At 43.5% G+C, this 22551-nt stretch overlaps 1 protein-coding gene and 1 long non-coding RNA gene across 8 annotated transcripts in view; one reads left to right on the forward strand and one right to left on the reverse strand.

The window, feature by feature from the left end:
- The window catches only part of LOC120055113 (histone deacetylase complex subunit SAP130-like), a 47148-nt gene extending 30299 nt beyond the window's left edge, over positions 1-16849 (reverse strand). For 4 of the 7 annotated variants that reach the window (XM_039003031.1, XM_039003036.1, XM_039003035.1 and 1 more), the window contains exons 1-10: positions 16767-16849; positions 14274-14378; positions 8976-9115; positions 7699-7857; positions 6729-6917; positions 6382-6481; positions 5978-6099; positions 5493-5710; positions 3400-3547; positions 602-689 (exon numbers count right to left, since the gene is read on the reverse strand). In XM_039003031.1, the coding sequence (XP_038858959.1) occupies positions 602-689; positions 3400-3547; positions 5493-5710; positions 5978-6099; positions 6382-6481; positions 6729-6917; positions 7699-7857; positions 8976-9115; positions 14274-14367 (1258 nt within the window). In that variant the 5' untranslated portion in view covers positions 14368-14378; positions 16767-16849. Of the gene's footprint in view, positions 1-601; positions 690-3399; positions 3548-5492; positions 5711-5977; positions 6100-6381; positions 6482-6728; positions 6918-7698; positions 7858-8975; positions 9116-14273; positions 14379-16466 lie in introns of all 7 variants that reach the window. The other 3 variants (XM_039003034.1, XM_039003033.1, XM_039003032.1) reach the window with 3 other exon arrangements.
- Positions 16850-17060: 211 nt separating this feature from the next.
- Positions 17061-18515, forward strand: LOC120055115. Its single transcript, XR_005477664.1, has 2 exons — positions 17061-17522; positions 17629-18515. It is a non-coding gene; the product is annotated as an uncharacterized LOC120055115 (long non-coding RNA).
- Positions 18516-22551: the final 4036 nt, after the last annotated feature.

Genomic DNA, 22551 nt, shown 5'->3' on the forward strand with positions numbered 1-22551 from the left:
AACCCAACTTTACACTGTAATTTACCGATGGTCCCTAACTAGCCCCATAGGGATATCCAAAGTGAACCCAACTTTACACTGTAATTTACCGATGGTCCCTAACTAGCCCCATAGGGATATCCAAAGTGAACCCAACTTTATCACGGGCATTACGATCGGGTCACATGCAGGTGCACTCCGAATTGATCATTACTTGATGCTGTGGGCAGGATTGAAACAAACCAACTTTACATTTACGTTGTGAAGCAGTCACGACAAACAAACCAAACAAAAACTGTTTTGGACGAGACTGACTTCATGACCAAAATCATCCTATTTCCACTTTGTAGTCAATTTCGACAGTAGAATAAATGTTTCTGACTCATATTGATGCCACATAGGCCGTTTTCTAAATTAAGTCGATTTTTAGGGGCTGTTGGTCTTTAAAAACGTCCATGTTATTCGTCGTATTCATTATGATCTAAACAGGATAAACTGATCCTATATCAAGCACTCTCTGACTCTTTGTAAATATGAGTCCTCGAACGGTGACCTCATAGAATAACATATTAAAACTCATCACTAAAATGTAATTGAATAGGATCTGTGTGGGTGGTGTTACCTGTAGTGGTTGTGCCTGGAACAGTGTTGGTTAGAATAGGTGCCACAGTTGCTGCAGCCACCGGAGTCCCAGAACAGAAGATGGATTTCTGTAACACAAGGAAGTGTATTTTCTTCTATTTTTCCTGTCAAAGTGTCACCAGAAAACCTGACTTGAGGAGAACAACTGTAGAACATCTTTACCCTCCCCTCCGTATGTATTTGGACAGCGAAGCAAAAAAAAAAATATATAAAAAAAAAGGTACATTTGGCCATATACAGTACTCCACCATTTTGGATTTGAGATCAAATATTTCATATGAGGTGACCGTACAGAACGTCACCTTTTATTTGAGGGTATTTTCATACATACCTGTTTTACTGTTTAGAAATGAAAACACGTATACATATATAAAAATACAAAACACACACACACACACACACACACACAACCAGTCAAAAGTACTCATTCAAGGGTTTTTCTTAATTTTTTACTGTTTTCTACATTGTAGAATAATAGTGAATACATCAAAACTATGAAATAACACATATGGAATCATGTAGTAACCACCCATAGTAGAAATAAAGAAAAACCCTGGAATGAGTAGGTGTGTCCAAACTTTTGACTGGTACTGTATGTGAGTATGCTGTTCATTAACTACAGCTCAGCGTTCAACACCATAGTGCCCACAAAGATCATCACTAAGCTAAGGACCCTGGGACTAAACATCTCCCTATGCAACTGGATCTTGGACTTCCTGACGGGAAAGGGTAGGCAACAACACATCTGCCATGCTGATACTCAACACAGGGCCCCTCAGGGGTGTGTAGTTAGTCCCCTTCTATACTCCCTGTTCACCCATAATTGCGTGGCCAAACACGACTCCAACACCATCATTACGTTTGATGACGACACAACAGTGGTAGGCCTGATCACCAACAATGATGAGACAGCCTATAGGGAGGAGGTCAGAGACCTGGCAGTGTGGTGCCAGGACAACAACCTCTCCCTCAACGTGATCAAGACAAAAGAGCTGATCGTGGACTACAGGAAAAGGAGGACCCGAACAGGCCCCCATTCTCATCGTCTGGGGCTGTAGTGGAGCGCATCGAGAGTTTCAAGTTCCTTGTTGTCCACATCACCAACAAACTATCGTGGTCCAAACACACCAAGACAGTTGTGAAGGGGGCACAACAACACCCATTCCCCCTCAGGAGACTGAAAATATTTGGCATGGGTCCCCAGATCCTCAAAAAGTTCTACAGCTGCAACAAAGAGCATCCTGACTGGTTGCATCACCGCCTGGTACGGCAACTGCTCTGCATCCGAACGCAAGGCGCTACAGATGGAAGTGTGAACGGCCCAGTACATCACTGGGACCAAGCTTCCTGCCATCCAGGACCTATAAACTAGAGGAAAGGCCATAAAATTGTCAAAAACTCCAGTCACCCAAGTCATAGACTGTTCTCTTTGCTACCCCACGGCAAGCGGTACCGGAGCTCCAAGTCTAGGTCCAAAAGGCTCCTTAACAGCTTCTACCCCCCAAGCCATAAGACTGCTGAACAATTAATCAAATGGCCAAACAGACTATTTACATCGACCCCTGTCCTCCCCTTTGTTTTTACACTGCTTCAACGTGCTGTTTATTATTGATGCATAGTCACTTTACCCCAACCTACATGTACAAATTACCTCGACTAACCTGTACCCCCGCACATTGAATCAGTACCGGTACCTTCTGTATATAGCCTCGTTATTGTACAATTTTTAACTTGAGTTTATTTCGTAAATATTTTCTTAACTCTATTTTAACTCTATAATACTGCATTGTTGGTTAAGGGCTTATAAGTAAGCATTTCACGGTACCTGTTGTATTCGGCGCATATGACAAATACAATTTGATTTGATTTATATATACCCGCCACTTGAAGATGTCATAAGTATTTGGAGAAAATTTACTTATAGTGTATTTAAGTAGTCAAAAGTGTATTATTTGGTCCCATATTCCTCGCATACAATGACTACGTCAAGCTTGTGACTCTACAAACCCATTGGATGCATCTACAAAGATTATAACCCCCCCCCCCCAAATGCTAATCTCCCCTATTTTTGGTAAACATGCCATCCTCACTCATTATTCATTACCGATTTTTGTTAAACATGGCATTATCAGGATTCATTTAGAAATGTCTAGAAACATCTTATCAACTCACTTAGAAAGATTACTCCAGTCATTATTCCCCATTCACTTCCTATTGGGCAAAATATAACCCGAAAGCACAACAAAAACAAAACACAAAGCACAACCAGAACAAGCTGCAAATGCAACCAACGAGTGTGCAGAGTCACAAGCTTGATGTAGTCATTGACTGGTAGAAATATGGGACCAAATACTAAACGTTTGACTATTTTAATACGCTATAAGTGAATTTTGTCCAAATACAGATATAGGATCTTAATTTGAGCCAGTTTGCTACAACAGGACAATTATACATTTTTCGTAAAGGGGAAATCAAGTCTGAAATTTCAAAGTGGAAATTACTAACTTCAGAAGCCTTTTTTTAAACCTCAAATACACTGTTAAACATTTCCTGCAACAGGGAGATCCAATTAAGATCCTACATCTGTACTTCTTCAAACGGGCGACTAGATATATAAAGTGCTTTAATTTATAAACAGTAAAACAGATATGTATATGAAAATACCCTCAAATAAAAGGTGACATTCTATACTGTTGCCTGATACTAAACATTTGATCGCAAATGCAAAATGCTGGAGTATAGCGCCAAAGGTAAATATTTATCTTCACAGGTTCTGACCTGTGTCATGGTGTGGGGGGGCTGGGGTTTCTGCCCCCCTATAGCAGGGTGGGAGGGCAGGGTGATGCGTGTGGCTGTGTCCCTGGCTCCCTGGGGACGCTGGATACTGATGGTGGCAGGAAGAGGGTGGATGGTCAGCCCTGGATGCCTGGAGGAGGTAACAAGACATCATCTACCCACCATCCCTTTTAATGTGACATCATCAACACACCATCCCTTTTGATGTGACATCATCAACCCACCATCCCTTTTGATGTGACATCATCAACCCACCATCCCTTTTAATCTGACATCATCAACACACCATCCCTTTTGATGTGACATCATCAACACACCATCCCTTTTGATGTGACATCATCAACCCACCATCCCTTTTGATGTGACATCATCAACCCACCATCCCTTTTGATGTGACATCATCAACCCACCATCCCTTTTAAGGTGAAAGCTCTGGTGGGTATTGTTTCAATATATTATACATGGTCAATAAACTTCAAATTTGAATTCTAAACCTTGTGGGCACAAACACACACCTTGTCATTTATACAAGTGATTAAATGGAAATCCTATTGTTTATTTTCTCATTTACACAGGGGGTTTTAATTTGGGAGCACTGTGCAACAAAAAAAAAAAAAATCCTATATTTGTTTTCTTTCTGCGTTTCTGTACCATTGTTTCCCCCGAGCGCAGACTCGTTAGCGTCATGCTTGTACCATTACTACAGCGCAAACTGCTTGTTTCTAATCCAAACAGTTCAAAAGATCTGACACATATTACCGGCACAATCTTTTTCTCCCCCTGTCATAAACCATGTCGCGGGCTGCATTTGTTTTACACCTTGTTCCGGTCATGTTACCTCACTAGCTAGCTATGCTAACAACCTGGTAACTTTACCAGTACATCCAAACATCAGTCATGTTACCTCACTAGCTAGCTATGCTAACAACCTGGTAACTTTACCAGTACATCCAAACATCAGTCATGTTACCTCACTAGCTAGCTATGCTAACAACCTGGTAACTTTACCAGTACATCCAAACATCAGTCATGTTACCTTACTAGCTAGCTATGCTAACAACCTGGTAACCTTACCAGTACATCCAAACATCAGTCATGTTACCTCATTAGCTAGCTATGCTAACAACCTGGTAACTTTACCAGTACATCCAAACATCAGTCATGTTACCTCATTAGCTAGCTATGCTAACAACCTTGTAACTTTACCAGTACATCCAAACATCAGTCATGTTACCTCATTAGCTAGCTATGCTAACAACCTGGTAACTTTACCAGTACATCCAAACATCAGTCATGTTACCTCATTAACTAGCTAGCTAACACCATCCAAACATCAGCCATGTTACCTCATTAGCTAGCTATGCTAACAACCTGGTAACTTTACCAGTACATCCAAACATCAGTCATGTTACCTCATTAGCTAGCTAGCTAGCAACCTGGTAACTTTACCAGTACATCCAAACATCAGCCATGTTACCTCATTAGCTAGCTATGCTAACAATCTGGTAACTTTACCAGTACATCCAAACATCAGCCATGTTACCCCATTAGCTAGCTATGCTAACAACCTGGTAACTTTACCAGTACATCCAAACATCAGTCATGTTACCCCATTAGCTAGCTAGCTAACAACCTGGTAACTTTACCAGTACATCCAAACATCAGTCATGTTACCCCATTAGCTAGCTAGCTAACAACCTGGCAACTTTACCAGTACATCCAAACATCTGGGGAAAGAAAGGGGATATCTTCTTCGGCAAGTCAATGAATGACAGATCTCTTGCATGTTGTCATCACAGTTTAGCTTTTTTTATAATAAACAAATGCATTTACAGGGTTACATATTCGTTTCTAGAGCACAACATGTGCGTCAGAAGTGGCTGTGATTCATTTAGGCTATATCGCTCTCTTATTTTCTGACGCTCCAAACTTTTTAAAGTTGGGAGCACCGGTGCTACCAATGAACATTTTTAATTTAGAGCCCTGACAATGAGTTCATCTGACTGGTTAAGTAGATAAAGGGCCAAAATCTCACACTATCCCTTTAATGCCAGGCTAGCTACTGTGCCACTTACCCATGCAGCACCTCTGCAGACTGGGTGAATGTTGGGTTGATGACAGGGGACTGGTTCCGGGTGGCTGAGATAGGGGCCACTGCTGTAGAGCTTGTGACAGGGGACTGGTTCCGGGTGGCTGAGATAGGAGCCACTGCTGTAGAGCTTGTGACAGGGGACTGGTTCCGGGTGGCTGAGATAGGGGCCACTGCTGTAGAGCTTGTGACAGGGGAACGAGACTGAGGACGAAGAGAGGGAGAGAATCACACCATGTTTCCCTACAAAACTGACTGAACTGTCAACACAAACAACTACAGAGGGAAAATCATGAACGCAGGAGTTATCTTTGTTACAATGAAGTAAGTCAAAACCCCCGGGGGCAGTCGTTTCCTGCACTACAAATGAGGAAAAACAATGGTGTGCAAGTTAACATTTGATCTGTAAACTCTCCACAAGCCTCCCACCATAATAATGCAATTGAGCCGTCATAACACTGGGGTAAGCACCTGGATAGACTGGTGGGTGATGTGATGTACAGTGTGCTGAACAGGGCCTACACTGGCCCCTGATGCTGGTCTGAGAACAGCAGGCCCTTTACAGCTGGACATCACTGCTGCAGCCACCGCCCCTGGAAGACAGACAGCACAATGTGGATTAGGGGAACATATTGCAGAATGAAAGGCAGAGGGTAAGAGCTCCCTCTAGAGGTCGAGCCAGAGAAGTGCAACACGCAAGAAAAATAGAATGTGAAAAGTTTCCCCTCCGGACAGTAATATAGGTTGAGGGTAAATGGGAAGTGAATGTTTGTTATGAAACACCTGGGGGTTAGACCTCCAACCAAAACGCTGGGTTAGGGAGATGGGTTAGGGAGATGGGTTAGGGAGATGGGTTAGGGAGACGCAGTACGTACCTCTGGGTAGGTGAGAACTGAATGTGTGTTGAGGAACAGAAGGAGCCCTAATTATCTGGATATTAGCTGGCATGAGGTGATGCCGATTACTGGAGTGGCCCTGAAATAAGAATAGGTCAAAAACATCAGTCCATAATAAAATAAGTTTTTCTGGATACAGATTAAGTCTAATCCTAGATTAAAAACACATTTTCAACAGAGATAATCTATTGATGTAGTTTTGATCCCGGACTAGGGCTTAATCTATGTCCAGGAAACTGCCCCTTTAATGGCTTATTCATGAAAGTTATTATAAAGCAATGATCACAAACAAAAGCCAATAAGAATACGGCAGGCTATGTAGTCACCTGTTGTCCACTGATGGTTGCCACAGGGATGGAGGAGGTGGGAGCCATGTGGCTCTCCAGGGTGACAGTGATGTGGCCAAGCAGGGCAGGCTGCACCTTGAGGGGCAGGGGGAGAGGGATGTGGCCCCCCTGGACCTGGTTGGAGGCTGGGGCGATGAGACGACTGGGCACCAGCGATTTCAGGGCAGCCTGAAGAAGAAGAAATAAAACACATCAACATTTTATGAAAACATAGATTTGTTTCTATGATATTTGCTGTCCTAACACACATAGATTTGTTTCTATGATATTTGCTGTCCTAACACACATAGATTTGTTTCTATGATATTTGCTGTCCTAACACACATAGATTTGATTTAAGATAGTGATAACATAGACTATCAATCATTTTGATTCTATATTTTAGGACACTTTTGAGGGGTATCAACTTTTCCTCCCTGACTGGGTGAGTTCTCAATCAGATGATAGCAGGCAGGGGAAAAAGGGATGTGTTCATGCCATCGTGTATAGTTGGCTATACACCACAAACAGATCTGGGATCAGGCTAGGGGAGAGGGGGAAATGGGGTGTTTTAATTACCACCCTATTACCTTTATAGATAAAACAGATCTGGGATCAGGCTAGTGAAGAGAGAGAAATGGGGTGTTTTAAATACCACCATATTACCTTTATAGATAAAACAGATCTGGGATCAGGCTAGGGGAGAGAGGGAAATGGGGTGTTTTAATTACCACCCTATTACCTTTATAGATAAAACAGATCTGGGATCAGGCTAGTGAAGAGAGAGAAATGGGGTGTTTTAAATACCACCATATTACCTTTATAGATAAAACAGATCTGGGATCAGGCTAGGGAAGAGGGGGAAATGGGGGTGTATAGTGTGCTTCTTTCAATTAGAGCCCTGGTCAAATGTAGTGCACTAAATAGCAAAAAAAGTGCAATTTGGGAAACAGCCATGGAGAGGTCTTACCTTCATTTGCCCGTCGACGAGGGCAGCAGGCTGGGCCTGCAGTAGTTGGACAGGAAGGTTGGACACGGTGACAGGTTGACCAGGTGTACCCGCCTTGTTGGGCACCTGCTGGGACAGAGCTGGGACCTGGGACTGCAGGCTGTGGGTCTGAACCGGGACCTGAGGAGGGATGATGAGATAAGATATTGACTTTCTCTGTGAATACATATCGGGGTGGATTCTGGGACAGATTAAAGCCTAGTCTTGGACTAAAGAGTTTGACGGAGATTCAGGACATAGAACATTAGACAATAAAAAGCCTGCAATCAATGAGAAAATAGAGAAAGTGCAGTTAATGTTATCTGTACATTATAGGTTGCGTCCCAAATTGCATACTATGGGCACTGGTCAAAACAAGGGTACTATAAAAGGGATTATGGAGCGAACAAATACATGTACACTATCAACTAGACCAGGGGTACTCAACTCTTACCCTACGAGGTCCGGAGCTATCCTATACCCTAGAGCAAGGGTACTCAACTCTTACCCTACGAGGTCCGGAGCTATCCTATACCCTAGAGCAAGGGTATTCAACTCTTACCCTACAAGGTCCGGAGCCATCCTATCCCCTACAGAAAGGGTACTCAACTCTTACCCTACGAGGTCCGGAGCTATCCTATACCCTAGAGCAAGGGTATTCAACTCTTACCCTACGAGGTCCGGAGCTATCCTATACCCTAGAGCAAGGGTATTCAACTCTTACCCTACGAGGTCCGGAGCTATCCTATACCCTAGAGCAAGGGTATTCAACTCTTACCCTACGAGGTCCGGAGCTATCCTATACCCTAGAGCAAGGGTATTCAACTCTTACCCTACGAGGTCCGGAGCTATCCTATACCCTAGAGCAAGGGTACTCAACTCTTACCCTACGAGGTCCAGAGCTATCCTATACCCTAGAGCAAGGGTATTCAACTCTTACCCTACGAGGTCCGGAGCTATCCTATACCCTAGAGCAAGGGTATTCAACTCTTACCCTACGAGGTCCGGAGCTATCCTATACCCTAGAGCAAGGGTACTCAACTCTTACCCTACGAGGTCCAGAGCTATCCTATACCCTAGAGCAAGGGTATTCAACTCTTACCCTACGAGGTCCGGAGCCTCGTAGGGTAATTAATTGTACCCACCTGGTGTCCCAGGTTTAAAATCAGTCCTTGATTAGAGGGAAACTATGAAAAAACACAGTGGAACTGGCTTCAAGGTCCAGAGTTGAGTTTGAGGGAACTAGAGTATCCACTAACCTGAGGGTAGGGTCTGACCACTCCAGTCTCCTGCTTGTCTTCTCTGAACGACAGGGCTTCTTGTCCTCCCCTGCTGCTGGCTGGGAGGTCCTGGGGACCATGGTGGTCCACATCACCACTACTGTCCTCACCTGGTCCTGCTAGAAAACCATTCATCACAAGCAGTCTGAGTTTTAATAAACATCATAACATACAATTGGAGAGAATTTACCAGAAACTCTGGAGGGCTGTGGAAATGTGTTCAGTTCCAAATGGCACCTTATTCACTATGTAGTACACTCCTTTTTAGAGTTGGGACGATAAACCGAAATTTACCGACACCGCCTTCCTCTTACAAAAGTACGTTGTTAATTTTCGTGGTTTTGTTACACAATGTTCCTGTAGATTGTTCTAAAACCATTATTTGGTTTGACAGTAATAGCCTAAACATTGTGTTGATTTCTGTTATGAAAGTACAGTGCCCTCAGAAAGTATTCATACCCCTTGACTTAACGCATTTAATTTGTGTTACAACCTGATTTCAAACTGGATTAAATATATGTTTTCCCCTCACCCCTAGCTACACACAATACCCCATAATGACAAAGTGAAAACATGTTTTTGTGTGTTTTTTTTAACGTTTGCAAATGTATTGAAAATGAAATACATAAAAATCGTATTTACATAGGTATTCACACTCCCGAGTGAATACATGTTATTACCTTTGGCAGCGATTACAGCTGTGAGTCTTTCTGGGTAAGTCTCTAAGAGCTTTACACACCTGGATTGTACAGTATTTGCACAATATTCTTTAAAAAATTCTTCAAGCTCTGTCAAGTTGGTTGATCATTGCCAGACCGCCATTTTCAAGTCTTGCCATAGATTTGAACTGCAACTCGGCCATTTAGGAAGATTCAATAACTAGCAGGGTTGGACAGTATCCAGAATCTCACACCCGGGTTTTACAGTATTACCAGTTTAGTACACAAGGGGGCGCCAAAAACATAACACATTTCCATGGAGGCTGCTAGCTAAACTGCTGGCCTAAACATGCCATTAAGCTCAAACGAAAATTAACCAATTGAAAAGACAGGCAATGCAGCTCATGAAGTTATACATATATACAGTACCAGTCAAAAGTTTGGACACACCTACTCATTCAAGAGTTTTTCTTTATTTTTACTATTTTCTACATTGTAGAATAATAATGAAGACAACAAAACTATGAAATAACAGATATGGACTCATGTAGTAACCAAAAAAAGTTTTCAACAAGTCAAAGTATATTTTATATTTGATATTGTTCAAAAGTAGCCACCCTTTGCCTTGATGATAGCTTTGCACACTCTTTGCATTCTCTCAACCAGCTTCATTAGGTAGTCAGCTGGAATGCATTTCAGTTAGCAGGTGTGCCTTCTTAAAAGTTAATTTGTGGAATTTCTGTCCTTCTTAACGTGTTTGAGCCAATCAGTTGTGTTGTGACAAGGTAGGGGGGCTATACAGAAGACAGCCCTATTTGGTAAAAGACCAAGTCCATATTATGGCAAGAACTGCTCAAACAAGGAAATAGAAATGACAGTCCATCATTACTATAAGACAAGTAGGTCAGTCAATACGAAACATTTCAAGAACTTTTAAAGATTCTTCAAGTGCAGTCGCAAAAACCATCAAACGCTATGATGAAACTGGCTCTCATGAGGACCGACACAGGAAAGGAAGACCCAGAGTTACCTCTGCTGCAAAGGATAACTGCACCTCAGATTGCAGCCCAAATAAATGCTTCAAAGTTCAAGTAACAGACACATCTCAAACATTAACTGTTCAAAACAGACTGTGTGAATCAGGCCTTCATTGTCCAATTGCTGAAAAGAAACCACTACTAAAGGACACCAATAAGAAGAAGAGACTTACTTGGGCCAAGAAACACGAGCAATGGACATCAGACCAGTGGAAATCTGTCCTTTGGTCTGATGAGTCCAAATGTGAGATTTTTGGTTCCAACCGTCGTGTCTTTGTGAGACACAGAGTAGGTGAACGGATGATCTCCGCATGTGTGGTTCCCACCGTGAAGCATGGAGGAGGTGTGATGGTGCTCTGCTAGTGACACTGTCAGTGATTTATTTAGAATTCAAGGCACACTTAACTAGCATGGCTACCAGAGCATTCTGCCGTGATATGCCATCCCATCTGGTTTGTGCTTAGCAGGACTATCATTTGTTTATCAACAGGACAATGACCAACACACCTTCAGGCTGTGTATGGGCTATTAGACCAAGAAGGAGAGTGATGGTGCTGCAACAGATGACCTGGCCTCCACAATCACCCGACCTCAGCCCAATTAGGATGCTTTGGGATGAGTCGGACCGCAGAGTGAAGGAAAAGCAGCCAACAAGTGCTTAGCATTTGTGGGAACTCCTTCAAGACTGTTGGAAAAGCATTACAGGTGAAGCTGGTTGAGAGAATGCCAAGCATTTGCAAAGCTGTCATCAAGGCAAAGGGTGGCTACTTTTGAAGAATCTAAAATATACGATTTGTTTAAAACTTTTTTGGTTACTATACTACATGATTCCATATGTGTTATTTCTTAGTTTTGATGTCTTCATTATTATTCTACAATGTTGAAAATAGTACAAATAAAGAAAAACCCTTGAATGAGTAGGTGTGTCGAAACTTTTGACTGGTACTGTGTGTGTGTGTGTGTGTGTATATATATATTTATATATATATATATATATATATATATATATATACACAGCTCAAAAAAATAAAGGGAACACTTAAACAACACAATGTAACTCCAAGTCAATCACACTTCTGTGAAATCAAACTGTCCACTTAGGAAGCAACACTGATTGACAATAAATTTCACATGCTGTTGTGCAAATGGAATAGACAAAAGGTGGAAAGTATAGGCAATTAGCAAGACACCCCCAATAAAGGAGTGATTCTGCAGGTGGTGACCACAGACCACTTCTCAGTTCCTATGCTTCCTGGCTGATGTTTTGGTCACTTTTGAATGCTGGCGGAGCTTTCACTCTAGTGGTAGCATGAGACGGAGTCTACAACCCACACAAGTGGCTCAGGTAGTGCAGCTCATCCAGGATGGCACATCAATGCGAGCTGTGGCAAGAAGGTTTGCTGTGTCTGTCAGCGTAGTGTCCAGAGCATGGAGGCGCTACCAGGAGACAGGCCAGTACATCAGGAGACGTGGAGGAGGCCGTAGGAGGGCAACAACCCAGCAGCAGGACCGCTACCTCCGCCTTTGTGCAAGGAGGAGCACTGCCAGAGCCCTGCAAAATGACCTCCAGCAGGCCACAAATGTGCATGTGTCTACTCAAACGGTCAGAAACAGACTCCATGAGGGTGGTATGAGGGCCCGACGTCCACATGTGGGGGTTGTGCTTACAGCCCAACACCGTGCAGGACGTTTGGCATTTGCCAGAGAACACCAAGATTGGCAAATTCGCCACTGGCGCCCTGTGCTCTTCACAGATGAAAGCAGGTTCAGACTGAGCACATGAGCACATGTGACAGACGTGACAGAGTCTGGAGACGCCGTGGAGAACGTTCTGCTGCCTGCAACATCCTCCAGCATGACCGGTTTGGCGGTGGGTCAGTCATGGTGTGGGGTGGCATTTCTTTGTGGGGCCGCACAGCCCTCCATGTGCTCGCCCGAGGTAGCCTGACTGCCATTAGGTACCGAGATGAGATCCTCAGAGCCCTTGTGAGACCATATGCTGACACATGCACATTTGTGGCCTGCTGGAGGTCATTTTGCAGGGCCCTGGCAGTGCTCCTCCTTGCACAAAGGCGGAGGTAGCGGTCCTGCTGCTGGGTTGTTGCCCTCCTACGGCCTCCTCCACGTCTCCTGATGTACTGGCCTGTCTCCTGGTAGCGCCTCCATGCTCTGGACACTACGCTGACAGACACAGCAAACCTTCTTGCCACAGCTCGCATTGATGTGCCATCCTGGATGAGCTGCACTACCTGAGCCACTTGTGTGGGTTGTAGACTCCGTCTCATGCTACCACTAGAGTGAAAGCACCGCCAGCATTCAAAAGTGACCAAAACATCAGCCAGGAAGCATAGGAACTGAGAAGTGGTCTGTGGTCACCACCTGCAGAATCACTCCTTTATTGGGGGTGTCTTGCTAATTGCCTATAATTTCCACCTTTTGTCTATTCCATTTGCACAACAGCATGTGAAATTTATTGTCAATCAGTGTTGCTTCCTAAGTGGACAGTTTGATTTCACAGAAGTTTAATTGACTTGGAGTTACATTGTGTTGTTTAAGTGTTCCCTTTATTTTTTTGAGCAGTGTATATATATATATATATATATATATATATATATATATATATACACACACAATCATATATTTTTTATTATTATTAACATATTAAATGAATTCTGGCCAAGGGATCCGTAGAATAAGTTCAGAGGGTGTAATACCATACAATGTAACATTCATTTACATGATTCATTTACATTATTAATTTACATTACATTACATTTACATTTACATTATTCGTTTACATTAACGTAATTAATTTACATTAAAGTTACATTACTCATTTACATTAACATTATTAATTTACATTACATTTACATTATTCATTTACATTTACATTATTCATTTACATTACATTTACATTATTCATTTACATTTACATTATTCATTTACATGACATTTTAGCCATTTATCAGACACTCTTATCCAGAGCGACTTAAGTTAGTTAGTGCATTCATCTTAAGATAGCTAGGTGAGACAACCACACATCACAATCATATCAAGTAAAAAAAAATCTTAAAGTATTTAACAGCAAAGTTAAATAGAATTAACTATGATACTTGATATGATTGTGATGTGGTTGGCTCACATATGGGAAAAGAGGAGTGCCTTTTTTTCTTATTTACAATTTATGTCCTTAACCCTGGGCAACATAGGCCTGGAGACTCACAGGGATATTGGTATCCACAGTACTGTAAAATCTCAAAGTTGTCTCTGCCGCATGGACATTTTTTTAAAGACTTGCAGGACATTTGCTTGAAAACTGCAAAATTTTATCTCCAATGCCAAGAGGTGGGCCTTTAAAATGTTTCTTCCCACGGCCCAAGACTTGGTTCGTCCGGCCATGCACTGCCGTAGTAAAACTCCTTGTAGGCTATTTTTTCTTTTTACCTTACTCGAGTTGTGTTCTGATTATGAGGGGTTCCCTGATGAATTTAGTATCATAAAAGGGGACCCCGGCCCCAAAAATTCCTGATATAGGGAATAGTATGCCATTAGGAACACGCAATATTCAATATAATGTTAACCTGTCTGGTTGGATGACTGATTGATAGAGACCGGCTTTCCACCAGGATTACTCTGAGCAGGCATTCCAGCTGTAGAAAATGGCTGAGAACTCATCTTTCACTATCCTAGAAGGGAGAAGGATTGAACAACCATTATATATATATTTTTTAAAAGAGATCACAAGCCTCTTTCTCAAATCATTTTTCCCCTTATCTCGTCAAATGTATTGGCGGATAAGGTCCATGGTCCCTCCCCCCAATAGGTTTTGAGAAGAGAGGACGTGAGGAATTCACATGACAGTCCACACAAATTTCATGACCGTCATATTTTTTTACATTTTATTGAACCTTTATTTAACTAGGCAAGTCAGTTAAAAATAAATTCTTATTTACAATGACAGCCTAGGAACAGTGGGTTAACTGCCTTGTTCAGGGGCAGAACAACAGATTTTTACCTTGTCAGCTTGGGGATTCGATCTAGCAACTAGTCCAACACTCTAACCAATAGGCTGCCACTCTGTCATAGCCCTGGAATCAAGTAAAGATGAATGGAGAAAAAGCCCATTCCGGCAGCTCTAGAGAATCTCACTAACCTCAGTATCCTGTCTTTCATTCACACAGAGCTAGCTACCTTTGTGTGAAACGGAAATGCGTGTAAGCTGAAGCATTTTTACATATCATTGCTCTGTCTGCGATCAATGAATGTTCCGAGTGATTTAGGAAATTCAGACGTTATGAAAAAATATGGTGGCACATTCTAGCTAGCTAGTTACTTTACCAGAAGATACCCACCCTACCGTTACATTAGTTTACACTGAGCTGCATTGGGGTCGGAACGCAATCATGGATGGTTACATTAAGACAACATGGAGACGGTGCGAGATATGAGTCGGAAAACATATCTGAATGCAGGGGTGGGATTATCCCTTGATCGTGACTCTCAGTTAGGGCTAGACGGTATACCGTATTTGACAATATACCGGTATTGATGCACGGACCGGATTTTTACTTTACCTTCTATAACAGTATTTTAATGTTTGGTTTGTTAAATGTGATACACTGTGTGTAATGTCAATTTTAATAGTTTCTTTTTTATACTTCCCTACTCTCTCCCCTCTCTCTCCATGCCGCTTTCCACACAGACCTAGCCCCACCCCCTGATTTCCACACAGACCTAGCCCCCCCCCCTGATTTCCACACAGACCTAGCCCCACCCCCTGATTTCCACACAGACCTAGCCCCACCCCCTGATTTCCACACAGACCTAGCCCCACCCAGTCACTCAAGGAGCCATTTATTGTCACTTGACTACCACACACTTGCGTTCAGTCTGCATGGTCAATGCAGCACATGCAACAATGTTGATGACTACGACGCAGTTCCCACTTTGCTTCTTAATAGAAATCCACAAGCGTTCTATAATTACACTATTAGTTTGTGTTTATTATATCTGCAAAAAGCTAGTTTGTCTTTTCTTAGCAAGTTGTGTTACCAGCTTATGCTATTCGCTAGTTAGACTGACGGAAGACAGAGGAAACACCTGTGGTAATTAGCTATCTAGCATGCTCTGAACACCTGTGTGTAAAGGAAGAAGGCCACCAGAAACGTGTTGTTACTGAAAAATACTGTCGGGTAAAACTGTATATTTTGCATTTGTGAAATAATGTTAATGTAATATGAAAGTAAAGGGCTTTATATTTCTAGAACTATATCGCAATTGAGAATCGATTCACGTTTAGATTTTGTATTTGGCTGCCAGAGTCATCCTACCTCTGTAAATAAGTCATTGCACTTTAAGGAGCAACGGTAACGTTAGGCTCCTTAAGAGTACATCTTGGGCTAGGATGGGATATGCCACTGTACTTCAAATTGTACCTTTATCCACAATGCCCCATCGAGAAGACTGAAACACTACTTGCAGTGTGGATAAAGGTCACATTTGGAGTACAGTGGCATATTGACATATCCCATCTCTGCATTGAGCTAGGTTACCCGACCCATATCTCCCGCCAGCTCCAAGTTGTCTAATGTAACCATGATTGCGTTCCAAACCCCTTGTAGCTCAGTGTAAACAAGCGTAACGCTAGGGTAGATATCTTTAGTTTTTTTTAAATATTTAACCAGGCAAATTTGTATTGGCGGATATGGTTATAGTAAGCTAGTTACTGTGAAACCCTAGCTAACTACAGCTGTTATGAGTAACTAGATAATCACCGAATAGGCACTGCTTTGTAGAATGTGTCTTTCTGCTTTGACAGTATCACAACCGATGGCAGCGACCACAGTCGAGCTCTTAAATTAAACGTTAATGTTTAATTTTGATCGCATATCCAGATGGTTAACCTTGCAAAATAGCTAGCTAAGGATGGCTTGCTAGCTGCAGCTATCGCTAAACAAACATTGGGTGAACAACTTAAGATTCTTACAATATTTATAGAATCCCAAATTAAGTTGTGAAAGCTTTATCGACAAAAGCTTTGACGATACATTCGCAAAAAATACATGCTAAAATACCGTATTCGTAGAGTATTTTTTTTTTCTCCAGGCATTCGTCTTTTCTTTTCAACAACATACAAACCGGAAGAACGAAGAGAAGCTCCCAAAATTTTTTTCGTCCAATCGTCGGAGGGAATTGTGTAAATCCTTGACAAATCACAAACGGGGATGGGAGTCAATCGTATCTGCGAAACGATTGGCTGATGGCAGAACTATTCCCGCGCTGAGAATGTTTATAGACGTTTCATAAACCGGTTGGTTTGGATACTGGATACTGATTGGCTAAAACAGCATTTAGTCGCGTGTACGTGATACCGTATACCATGACGTTTAGCCTTTTCACGTTGATAAAATGGCTATATCAACAATAGTTCAAATTGCCGATGTCCAAAATAAGCATTTAGATAAATTTGAGAGAAAACGAAACGAAAATAACATCGTGAAACAAACAAAGTGGGCACTTAGCTGATTCACTGACTGGTGTGTCGAGAAAGGGATATATTGTGAGTTTGGGAATACAAAAAAAATGGAGCTGAACGTTATTCTACGGGAGTTGTATTTGTTCAGTGAGAAACACGAATGCCGAAGAATATGGGATTAGCAGCTAACGTTATGCTGGACTCGGAGCTGGTTTGAACATATCAACGACCCCTTCTCGGCTTGGCATGGAATATACAGAAGGACACCGAATTCACAACGTGCAATCATGTGTCTGTCGGCGTAATTAAAAAGTCGAGGGAAGAGCGGCGCGATAAAGCTGAACGGCTACATATGGTATGTAACTGTTAGCTAGCTAAACCATTCTAATGTACCCTGACAATATAACCGGTATGTAACGTTAGGCCTAACTATTAGCTAACGTTATTGTCTTATGTTTCAGGTACACAAAAGAGCCGATGGCAGTACTATTCTCTCTGACAACACAGCAGCAGCTGCCCCAGTTAAATGAACGGCATCCATTCCCAGCAGCGTGGAGTCAACAAACGAACAACATTGGCAAGCCAACAACAAACGATAACACGGGACATTTTTTTCTCTCTCACTTGTACACAATAAATGGCAACATTCAGATCAACATGAATAAATAATTGGCATGTGTTAGTCACTCTAGAAGTAGCGCTAATGCTCGTTTTTTCCCATACATTTAATATAAGCTTGCTAGGTAGTCTGTGGTTGTCTAGCAACGAGACTTTTGTCCAGACTACTTTTTCATGGAGGAATGTATTTAATAATTAAAGCAACATTTTCAATGTAATGTGTAGTTCCTTACCTTACTGTATTGGCAACCGGTTTATAAAAGCAATAAGACACACCTGGGATTAGTGGTATATGTCCAATATACCACGACTAAGGGCTGTATCCAGGCACTCTGTTGGGTTGTGCTTAAGAACAGCCCTTAGCCATGGTATATTGGCCATATTTGCTTCAATTGCTTCAATATACCTCACAATAATCTCTCCTTCCACCTGAAGTGTGCACTACCCACAAATGTAAAAGCATTGGTGTTGGTATGGGCTAGATTCTCCTGGGGGGCGCATTCGGTCTTCTGGACACAGGCATAATAAGAAACGGTCTGGAGGGCTGCACTGAATGTGTTATAGTTCCTCACTGTAAAAATTGGCCCAAAATAGTTCTATTGTTTTTAGAATTTCCGATGCTCTCTGACTGTCTTGCTTTTATTTCGAGGATTTTTTGTGAACTGGACACAGTCAATAAACTGTATGGATGCAGGTCCATTATCAATTAAACTTCAACTCCCTCTGGTGACATTTTCCTAACAATGCATAATATTGTATACTACCATCATAATGTACATTTCGGTTTCAAATTCCTACAAATACATGCTTAGATCTGTTAGAAATATGACTACTACAAGGTGACTACTACAAGGTGACTACTACAATGTGACTACTACAGAGCCCAAAATACAGCAGGACAGAAAAACCTTAAGCATAAAGTTATTTTTTTTTCCGCAGGGGACCCCCAAATGTCCCCATGTTGGGGAATAAGAGATTTTTAACGTCTGTTTGAAACAAAATGTCGCCAATTAATGTTCCAAAACAATAAAATAAGAATATTTTTTTCAGATCGTTTACCTAATGGCAGCACTCTAAACGTGCACTTTCCCATAGGAACACGGCCATTTAAAAAGTGCAGGGCTTATGCCATACCTTGATATACATATGAGAAAGATGAAGTCTCTAACTTTCCATTGACGAAAATATATCCTGTCTGATGCCCAGGTCATCCACTAAACAGCAGTATTAGATCCCATGACATATCGTGGCGTTTTCAAGCACGACGTCTTACAATGACCCTAGCAATTAGGCCTTTCACGTTATTGAGTTTAAAAAAAAAAAAAGACAAGGCCCCAAAAAAACTGCTCAGAATTTAAAAGGTTACACAGTTTTTGATTTGCATTTATTCATTTGAAAGTATATATTTTTTACTCAAACCACCCACGGGCTGTATGTTTGACACCCGGTGGGCTACAGGAAGTATTTATATAGTAATTTCGTTTTAAATCCATGAAGGCAGAGAGGATAGAAAACCAATATGAACGTGTAACGGATGTGAAATGGCTAGCTAGTTAGCGGTGGTGCGAGCTAGCAGCCTTTCAGTCGGTTACGTCACTTGCTCTGAAACCTAGAAGTAGTGGTTCCCCTTGCTCTGCAAGGGCTGCGGCTTTTGTGGAGCGATGGGTAACGATGCTTCGTGGGTGACTGTTGTTGATGTGTGCAGAGGGTACCTGGTTTGCGCCCGGGGCGAGGGGACGAACGTAAAGTTAAACTGTTACAAACGCTCTTTGAAGAAGGGAAGTGAATAAGCTCACACGTTTGTCTGCGTATACACAACACAGCCTAATTCTGATCTTTTGCCCAAATTATTGGCAAAAGATCTGATTTGATTGGTCAAAAGACCAGTTATTGGCAAAATATCAGAATTGGGCTGCTTTTGTAAATGCAGCCTTGCTATACACACAACATTGTGTCTGGATGGCCACTATTTCATCACTAAAACCAAATGGAACAAAACACCCTGGGGAATAGTTACAGGGGAGAGGAGGGGGGATGAATGAGCCAATTGTAAACTGGGGATGTGGCCATGATGGTATGAGGGTCAGATTGGGAATTGATATGACCAACACTTTCATGTAATTTATTTGTTAACATGTACTTCAAGACTGTCACTCCATCAGTCTAATTGCTCAAAGCGTTTGAAGGATACCTTGAAATAGTGTAATAATAGTGCTGCCATTACAGAGACAGACAGCTAGGGGGCAGCAGAGCCTCTTGTTTTGCATTGTCCTTATGGCCTTTTAGTTTAAGCTGCAATTTTTTTTATTTAACCTTAATTTAACTAGGTAAATCAATTAAGAACAAATTCTTATTTACAATGACGGCCTACCGAGGAACAGTGGGTTAACTGCCTTGTTCAAGGACAGAACGACAGATGTTTACCTTGTCAGCTCGGGGATTCAACCCAGCAACCTTTCGGTTACTGGCCCAACGCTCTAACCACTAGGCTACCTGCCGCCTCTACACTCTAACCACTAGGCTACCTGCCACCTCTACGCTCTAACCACTAGGCTACCTGTCGCCTCTACGCTCTAACCACTAGGCTACCTGCCGCCTCTACGCTCTAACCACTAGGCTACCTGCCGCCTCTACGCTCTAACCACTAGGCTACCTGCCGCCTCTACGCTCTAACCACTAGGCTACCTGTCGCCTCTACGCTCTAACCACTAGGCTACCTGCCGCCTCTACGCTCTAACCACTAGGCTACCTGCCGCCTCTACACTCTAACCAGTAGGCTACCTGCCGCCTCTACACTCTAACCACTGGGCTACCTGCCGTCTCTACATTCTAACCACTAGGCTACCTGCCGCCTCTACACTCTAACCACTAGGCTACCTGCCGCCTCTACGCTCTAACCACTAGGCTACCTGCCGCCTCTACGCTCTAACCACTAGGCTACCTGTCGCCTCTACGCTCTAACCACTAGGCTACCTGCCGCCTCTACGCTCTAACCACTAGGCTACCTGCCGCCTCTACACTCTAACCAGTAGGCTACCTGCCGCCTCTACACTCTAACCACTGGGCTACCTGCCGTCTCTACATTCTAACCACTAGGCTACCTGCCGCCTCTACACTCTAACCACTAGGCTACCTGCCGTCTCTACACTCTAACCACTACACTCTAACCAGTAGGCTACCTGCCGCCTCTACACTCTAACCAGTAGGCTACCTGCCGCCTCTACACTCTAACCACTAGGCTACCTGCCGCCTCTACACTCTAACCAGTAGGCTACCTGCCGCCTCTACACTCTAACCACTAGGCTACCTGCCGCCTCTACGCTCTAACCACTAGGCTACCTGCCGCCTCTACACTCTAACCACTAGGCTACCTGCCGCCTCTACGCTCTAACCACTAGGCTACCTGCCGCCTCTACACTCTAACCAGTAGGCTACCTGCCGCCTCTACACTCTAACCACTGGGCTACCTGCCGTCTCTACATTCTAACCACTAGGCTACCTGCCGCCTCTACACTCTAACCACTAGGCTACCTGCCGTCTCTACACTCTAACCACTAGGCTACCTGCCGCCTCTACACTCTAACCACTAGGCTACCTGCCGCCTCTACACTCTAACCACTGGGCTACCTGCCGTCTCTACACTCTAACCAGTAGGCTACCTGCCGCCTCTACACTCTAACCACTAGGCTACCTGCCGCCTCTACACTCTAACCACTAGGCTACCTGCCGCCTCTACACTCTAACCACTAGGCTACCTGCCGTCTCTACACTCTAACCACTAGGCCACCTGCCGCCTCTACACTCTAACCACTAGGCCACCTGCCGCCTCTACACTCTAACCACTAGGCTACCTGCCGCCTCTACACTCTAACCAGTAGGCTACCTGCCGCCTCTACACTCTAACCACTAGGCTACCTGCCGCCTCTACACTCTAACCACTAGGCTAGCTGCCGCCTCTACACTCTAACCACTGGGCTACCTGCCGCCTCTACACTCTAACCACTAGGCTACCTGCCGCCTCTACACTCTAACCACTAGGCTACCTTCCGCCTCTACACTCTAACCACTAGGCTACCTGCCGCCTCTACACTCTAACCACTAGGCTACCTGCCGCCTCTACACTCTAACCACTAGGCTACCTGCCGTCTCTACACTCTAACCACTAGGCTACCTGCCGCCTCTACACTCTAACCACTAGGCTACCTGCTGCCTCTACACTCTAACCACTGGGCTACCTGCCGTCTCTACACTCTAACCACTAGGCCACCTGCCGCCTCTACACTCTAACCACTGGGCTACCTGCCGCCTCTACGCTCTAACCACTAGGCTACCTGCCGCCTCTACACTCTAACCACTAGGCTACCTGCCGCCTCTACACTCTAACCACTAGGCTACCTGCCGCCTCTACACTCTAACCAGTAGGCTACCTGCCGCCTCTACACTCTAACCACTAGGCTACCTGCCGCCTCTACACTCTAACCACTAGGCTACCTGCCGCCTCTACACTCTAACCAGTAGGCTACCTGCCGCCTCTACACTCTAACCACTAGGCTACCTGCCGCCTCTACACTCTAACCACTAGGCTACCTGCCGCCTCTACACTCTAACCAGTAGGCTACCTGCCGCCTCTACACTCTAACCACTAGGCTACCTGCTGCCTCTACACTCTAACCACTGGGCTACCTGCCGCCTCTACACTCTAACCACTAGGCTACCTGCTGCCTCTACACTCTAACCACTGGGCTACCTGCTTCCACTCTCTACAG

Source organism: Salvelinus namaycush, chromosome 10 (genome assembly GCF_016432855.1).
Source record: "Salvelinus namaycush isolate Seneca chromosome 10, SaNama_1.0, whole genome shotgun sequence".
Taxonomy (NCBI): Eukaryota; Metazoa; Chordata; class Actinopteri; order Salmoniformes; family Salmonidae; genus Salvelinus; species Salvelinus namaycush.